We start from the raw sequence: 7,948 nt of genomic DNA on the forward strand, positions 1-7,948 counted from the left end.
TCAGAATTGCATGATATAAACTCACAACTGCGTCTTATAAAGTCAGAATTGTGAGATGTAAAAATGGCAGTCTTTTTCCCCCTCACAACTGGACATTATATCACACAATTGCAAATATATATCTCACAATTCTGACTTTATAACTCTCAATTCTGACTATATTACTCGCATTTCTGACATTATAACTCGCATTTCTGACTTTATATCACACAATTCGCAATTATGAGAAAAAAGTCAGAATTGTGAGATAAAAAGCCGCACTTACCTTTCTTAATTTTTTTCATGGCGGAAACAAGCTTCCATAAACTACTAAACATATTTAAATCAGATACTAAAAAATCAGATTTTTACTGCCTGTTTGAAGAAAGCCATGGTGAAATACTTATTTATTAGATGCGTTATGTCTTTTTATCACCATCAAACACACATGCTTACTGACTGTAATGTAGTTGTGCTATATCTATGTTATACATTCACAAATAATTATTCTTATTCAGTAAATAGTGTTCCTAAATTTCACTAAAGAATTTAGCTCGTTTTACTTCAGTTGTTTTGGAACACAAACAAAATTCTCTTTTGAGAAAAGGAATTTCATGAAGCAGCATGTCATCTTGTCATTCTCATTCCCTCTAGCTTGAGAATCTGGTGTACTACAACCGACTGAAACATTCAAAAATAGTCATCAGTGATTTCCATCTGGCAAAACTGGAGAATGGACTCATCAAGGAGCCCTGTGGAACCCCAGAGTATCTGGGTAAGAAGCTCTTCAAAACAGGCAAAACCTCTTTAAACACTCATGGGGGGAGATGCAACAGATGGTCTTTATTGAGGAACAACAACAACAACAAGAGCAAACAGAATTTTCTCACAAGATTTCCGTTTACATAGGCATAAGTTGTTAAAATTAGAATAGCAAACAATGTAGCATTTTTGTTTCTGTAAATGATTTATCTTTCTCTCTTTTTCAACCAGCCCCAGAGGTTGTTGGGAGACAGAGATATGGCCGACCGGTGGACTGCTGGGCCCTTGGTGTGATCATGTACATACTGTGAGTGTATTCTCCTATAGAACTCATAACACCTTTATTTACAGACACCATTTACTTGTAGTCTTCCACAGCCAGACTTTTGATTATCAGTGTGGTCCCCACTGTACCTTATTCTGGCTAAGAACCACAGACATTGACAAGAATTGGCTGTCTGAGGAGTAAATAACAGATCAGAGTGACTAAAGCAATACCTAATTCACATAATGTTGCTGCAGTCTCCACAAAATCTGTAACATAATTTCAAAAATGCCAATATTATATGCTCAGACAGTATGTCAGTGAGTCTACCATAGACAGACCCCTCTCAGAGTTTGTAATGATTTCCCTCATCTCATGTACAGACTCTCTGGAAATCCTCCATTCTACGATGAAGCAGATGATGATGACTATGAAAACCATGACAAGAACCTCTTCCGGAAGATTCTTGCTGGAGACTATGAGTTTGACTCACCATACTGGGATGATATTTCAGACTCTGGTACGTTTACTGAAGAATACTGATAAAACCTCACATGCTTAGTAGAGCACAACTTCTCTTATGTAAACCTTAGACATGACGTGAAAGTTTGGTTGTGTTTACTGGGTTACATTTTCCGTTTTGTTGGTCCGCAGCTAAAAACTTAGTGTCACGTCTTATGGAGGTGGACACTGACCAGAGATTGACTGCACAAGAAGCCATCAACCATGAATGGTACTTATAGCATCAATATACATGAAAATTACTCATTATATTGGCATTCATATGTATTCAGAGAAGGTTTTTATAAGTCTGGGGCCAGTGAGATTTAAAAAAAAAAATTTTTTTTTTTTTTTCCAAAGAAGTCTCTTAAACTCACCAAGGCTGCATTTATTTGATTATACAGTACAAACAATACTTTTGTGATATTTTATTACAATTTAAAATAGCAGTTTTCTATTTGAATGTATTTTAAAATGTAATTTATTCCTCTGATGTCAAAGCTGAATTTTCAGCATCATTACTTTGGTCTTCAGTGTCACATGATCTTTCAGAAATCATTCTAATATGCTCATTAATTAAACATTTATTATTATTATCAATGTTAAGAACAGTTGTGATGATTCATATCTGTGTGGGAACATCAATACATTTCTTTCAGGATTCTAAAATAATAGAAAGTTCAAAAGAACAGCTTTTATTTCAAATGGAAATCTTTTGTAACATTACAAATGTCTTTACTGACACTTTCGATCAAGTTAATTCATCCTTGCTGAATAAAAGTATTAGTTTCTTTCAATAAAAACAAGAGAAAATCCTGACCCCAACCTTTTGAATGCTAGTAAATATCTAAAAACAACTTTCCAGGCCATATAATAAGCTTTCTTGTCCTGTTCAAGGATATCTGGAAATGCTGCTTCCGACAAGAACATCAAGGAAAATGTGTGCGCACAAATCGAGAAAAACTTTGCAAAAGCTAAGTGGAAGGTAATTTCAAGAAGTTTCTCACCCTTAATGTCACTTTTGTGTTTTAAGAAATAAGTTGAGTTAAATCTGGCTCATCACCTTCCTGCAGAAAGCCGTACGGGTCACGACCATGATGAAGCGTCTCAGGGCACCAGAGCATCAGACAGCGGCACCAGCAGCAGCAGCAGCAGCTGTACCAGATGCGGCCAACCCTGCAGCAGGGGCTCAGGAAAACCCTCAGGCTCCATCAGAGGCCTCCACAGCTCAATCCAGTACTGCTGAAAGCAACTCTGCGAGCACAGAAGCCCCTGTTGTGGAAGCTGCTAACGCAGAAGCAGTGGCCGCTGCCGCCCCGCCACCAACTGAGCCTGTTCTCCACGTTCCAGCGCCTGAACAGCCCGATCCCACGTCGCGATGCAACGGAGAAGCTTTAGACTCCCTGCCACCGGACACAGGGGAGGAACAGAGCGGTTAATCTCGCTACCTCTCCCACCTGCGTTTAGATCCCGCACACGTGTACATAAGCAGCAAGCATGCTAATACTGATTCCGCAGCACATAGCATTAATCTCAACACGAGCCAACTTATAAAGGCCAATTCACACTGCACCGAGACCGAGGCAGTTTTTGCTGATAGAACGTGTTGAATCTGCGTTTGACGGGTGGTGGAATGACTGAGAAGTGACATACTGTAATATGGTGGATGTCCGCGTTGGTCGCCGTCTGTCGGCGCAGTGTGAATCGGTCATAAAACATTTCCCAGCAAGCATTCTGTTGTTTTCTATTGAATCACAATGCTGTGTGATGCATATCAAAGTCTCTGGCCACTTTAACTTTGCGTAAAAGAAGAAAAAAATCTGTTTTCTGCTTACATTAAGCCAAGATTGGAAACTTTAGCATTGATCTGCATAAATGATTTAGGATAGATTCTCATTGTAGGCCTCATTTTATAGCTACTTTATTTTATTGCAATTGCATTTATTGCATTGCAATTTGTTGACACCTGTCTTGAACTAGTCAGAGGACCACAGAGACACAGCTTCATGTGCAATGTAAAGTTTCTGTACATAGCTTACTTACTTCTGTAGATTAGACGTAGCCAAGAACAGCATGCTTTTTCAAATCTGCTGTTTATGACACACATGTCCAGGTAACTGACACGTTCAGCTTCAGCTTTACATTAACATTTCATGTCTCGATCGAACACGCACTCACGAAACGTTAAGAAGATTTATATGAAAAATACTTCTACAGCAACTAAGGCGGCTAAATTCATCTCGTAATGGTGTTTTAGTGGTTGAGACGTGTGGCCCAATAAATGGAGCAGAGTAGGTAACCATAACTAATACCTCACATCTGCTTGGTAGCTAGCCACATGAACAGTGGAAAATGTGATTTGTTCTTATAATGTATTATATGCTCATTTGCATACATTTTACATGTTTTGAATAGTATATCTTTCTGTTTTAAAAATACACAGCCACGCACAGTGATCTTTGTTTTTAACAGGATTTTATTTGAGGCATAAATGTACAAGTTACAGTGGCCATTTTATGCCTACATTGAGACACTTTCATTGGGCTGAATATTTACTTACAATCTTTACATATTTTTTCTTGATCCCAGATCTTTTTTTTTTTTTTTTTTTTTAATGGCAAGTATATAATAGGCATCAGATATTTAGGGCCTGGTACTAAGACATGGCATTAAGAAGCATTTTTTGTCAATCCGATCACAAGTGGACGACACTAAATACAGGTGTAAACAGAGTCTAAATCGCTTTGAGCTTGTCCACTTTTGACCACTTCCAGAGGAAGTCAAAAACACATTCAAACGGATTGCTTTCGTAGTGTAGATGCTCATTTGGTCGAATGCGTTCGAACACCCAAAAAAGACCGCCTAATCTGAGCCTACTGACTTAACATAAACGATATGGGAAGTGCGCGAGCCAGATGGGATTTAAACTTTGTCGGCTGAAGACAAATGTTCTCTCACCATTCCTGATTTCTAACAGACACTCGCAGTGTTCAGCGTGGTCTTCTGGCTGTCAGAGTAGGAACGAAAGATGCTGCTCTCCGTATTGATTTCCGTCGTCTCCGGGTGCGTTCATATGTAAATTACGTGAGCTTATTTTGTCCATTAAATTGAAAAGCCCATACATTTACCCAACCATAGACCCTCCCCTCGAAGAAATCAGGACAGAAGTGGTCGAAAGTGGACAGAAAAGACCGGTTAAAACACCAGGTTAAACAGGAATGTGTCTCTTGTCATCCGATCGACCAAAACACTTAATCTTAATACCAGTTGTAATCAGGAACTTACTTGTACAGTCATTTAACCCTTTGCCACCCTTCCTTTTAGAAAGGCACATTCATATTACAAATAAGTCTCAATGACAAGTATAGAGTGCTGCAGGAATTAATTCTACTTCAGGATCCATCGTCTCTAAATCAATGTTTTTTGAATGGGTTTTTGGTTACATGCCTGAAATAAGGTCTGTGGTTAACAAGCTCAAGATATTTTGACATATTATTGTACAACCTAAAATACATCAGTAATACCACAAAAATTAAATGCAGTTGCTAACAAGTGGCTAAATGAGACTACAGAGGTTTCCAGGGTCATTAAAAGCCTGTTCACGTCAAGGACAATATCTAAAATGTTTTAATAATCGTTCTAATTCAATAACAATAGGAAAGTACACACCACAATTACAATGATAATGACAAAGAGGAATGAGACCGTTGGAATTACTTTCAATTTTTTTTTTTTTTTCTAGGTGATGAATGATAAAAACATTGACAGCCAATCAGAATTCACTTTAAAGAGCTTGAGCATTTAAAGCAGCAGATGAAAAAAAATGGCAGTATATGCTTATAATTAACATAACACTAATATAGTTATCTTTATAGTTATCATTCTTGGTGTTAATGGGCCTTAGACATTATGTAGATTTCATGTAGATTTCATGTAGATTTTGCAGAATTTCCCTGTAGTCAATCATTTTATCCCTTAAAACTAATCCTGTGAAAATAATTTCTTCATGCCTTAAAATTGTTTGAATTTAACTCCCTTGCTTCATTTAGTATACGCGGATCCATGAATATGCAAATTAGCCTCCACTCAATCACAGCAGGTTGGACTCTGATCCACTCGGTCAACTTTACTGTAGTAAACACTGCATAATGTGTTTTATATATCACTTTCAATACAGTTGGACACATAATGGTTATTGATAATGATTAGCCTTTGACTTGACTACATTATCAAACAGTTCCCGTTCGTCATCTCAAGGTCAGACAGCTGCCTTCTAAAAATCAGCATCCCTATATGCTTTAAACATTATAGAACGTCAGTGGAGAAAAGCCCCGCCTCACATGTTGACTGGATTGGTTACATTTGTGACTGCAGGAAACGGGTGGTTTCAAATCACATTTTTTAAATTTGTCTTATGGTTTGTCTTAAAGCATATTAAAAACACCACATAGACATATAAACAGCATTAAAAACTTGATTTTCACCACAGGGGGACCTTAAATAAAGATTAAAAGAGTTGTCTGAAGATTAGTGGTTTTGACACTGGTGGTGTAGTTCATTTATAGCCTAACTTTAGCTTTGTACTTCTGCCGATTGTATTTAGGCTTTCTCATAGTTATAAAATAAATATTATAAAATAACAAAAAATTTAAAAACTCAAATAATAAAATTGTTAATTTGTAATTATCTTAACTTTTGTTGGTCACCAATAATCCAAAAGCCAATGGAAAAATCCAATTGGCTTTTTGTTGAGGGAACAAGGTTAACAAAAATCACTGCAGCACTCTATATTGGGAAGATATATTTCTGCTTAAAGCAAACAGTCCAAATGATAATAACCACTGTCTAGCCCTATTAATCAAACCCTAGCCCTAATGATTAAACATTTTACATTATAGCTTTTTTGCCTTTTACCTATTTTATAGAAATGTCTGTTGTCAGCAACAGACATCCCATCTTTCACAATTTTATACAGCTCTTTCTCATTAAACGATTACGCTTCGCTAGTTTACTGCTGTAGACATGTCTGTTACTCATCATGCCAGTACTTATTAATTTCATAGTTGATGCATTCTAAATTTAAAAACTCATTTTGTGCCATCTTGGTTTTTACACGAATAGTTTGCTTTGTTTTCAGTATACAAACATATTTTAGCACAGAGAAATGGCAGGCGATGTAGGATTACAAGAGCTTAACGAAAGCAAAATCGAAACGGTCGACCTCTTAATATGAGCAATAGTCTACAACTGCGATACTGTGATGCTACTCTCAATGTCGGTGTCCGTGTGAACTCTCTCAATTTCTGATTGGCCTGTCCTCCACGGAAGTTGAAAACAGTGACGTCATTCTGGAAGGGCGAGAAGGTCAGGACTTGAACGGGACAGCGCACCTATTGTACAATTATTTAGAACCTGTCATAGAGTATAGGTGAACAAAAACAGTGATGAGTTTCCCCTCCGGTGGCCAACGATTTGTAATTGTTGTGCAGTGGTGACATGCTGTAATTTTCTAAACATCATAGGAGTCAGTGGAGGTTTGACTGAAGAAGGCCTTGATATGCAATTATGCTGTCAGTGGTCTATTGATCTCAAGATGATGCTCAGCATGGGTTGTCACGGGTTTCTACTGAAGTAAGCTTCGATATACTTTAGATCTCACGTGTGTCGTTGTCATTTTGTATCTTTTATTTCTCTCTCTTTGATTATATAAAATGATATTTCTCTTCTAAAATCTGTCCCATACCTTTATTCGTTCTATCTACCCTGAGACTTTGAGATGTTATTTGTTTTTCTGTCTTTGATTTCGTATAAAAGTTGAAAAAGCGCAAACTGGTAAGATCTAAAACAAAAAGAGTGATAAGTAATGTTTCATGTAGGTCTGAAAAAATGGTTTTTATATCATTCATGTATACTAAAACCGCAACTAGATACTGTGTTACACAATTCAAAGCAATTTTTTAAAATAGTGCTTCACTATTGCCTTTGGTGTTCGGTGTCTGTTGATTTCCTCATTCTCTCAGATGTTCTTCTCAGTGTGGTTGACTGTGAACCTGTGAATACACTGAGGACTGGCCTCTCTCCACTTTAACCTCTGTATTCTTCAAATGACTTTCATGCTTTCAAAATAAACACATCCTGAATGATCATCCATTAGTAGTCGTTGTTCTTTGTTATATGCAACAAGTAGTGTTATTCATGCTTAGTTAAATATGATGTCAAAAATCTCAAAGAAGACCATCCATCTCCAGTTATTTTAAAAAAGTAGACAGTCACATTAACAGTCTTGGAATACTGCCTGCATGCAGTCGGCTCATTTGCACAGGGCTCCTAGAGTGATTATTTGGCATAGAGGGATGTTGTGTCAGTCTCAACAAGAGACATCCTTACCTAAAGTGTAATGACTTAGTTTATACTGTTCTTCTCATCCTTAGGACATAAGTA

The 7,948-nt window shown here is 37.2% G+C and overlaps 1 protein-coding gene across 2 annotated transcripts in view; it reads left to right on the forward strand.

Annotated features, from left to right (window-relative positions):
• Positions 1-7,653, forward strand: part of camkvb (CaM kinase-like vesicle-associated b) — a 52,488-nt gene extending 44,835 nt beyond the window's left edge. For both annotated transcript variants that reach the window (XM_048173051.1, XM_048173052.1), the window contains exons 6-11: positions 634-754; positions 973-1,048; positions 1,390-1,526; positions 1,661-1,739; positions 2,405-2,492; positions 2,581-7,653. In XM_048173051.1, the coding sequence (XP_048029008.1) occupies positions 634-754; positions 973-1,048; positions 1,390-1,526; positions 1,661-1,739; positions 2,405-2,492; positions 2,581-2,946 (867 nt within the window). In that variant the 3' untranslated portion in view covers positions 2,947-7,653. The remainder of the gene's footprint in view (positions 1-633; positions 755-972; positions 1,049-1,389; positions 1,527-1,660; positions 1,740-2,404; positions 2,493-2,580) is intronic.
• Positions 7,654-7,948: the final 295 nt, after the last annotated feature.

This window comes from Megalobrama amblycephala, linkage group LG21 (assembly GCF_018812025.1).
Source record: "Megalobrama amblycephala isolate DHTTF-2021 linkage group LG21, ASM1881202v1, whole genome shotgun sequence".
NCBI lineage: Eukaryota > Metazoa > Chordata > Actinopteri > Cypriniformes > Xenocyprididae > Megalobrama > Megalobrama amblycephala.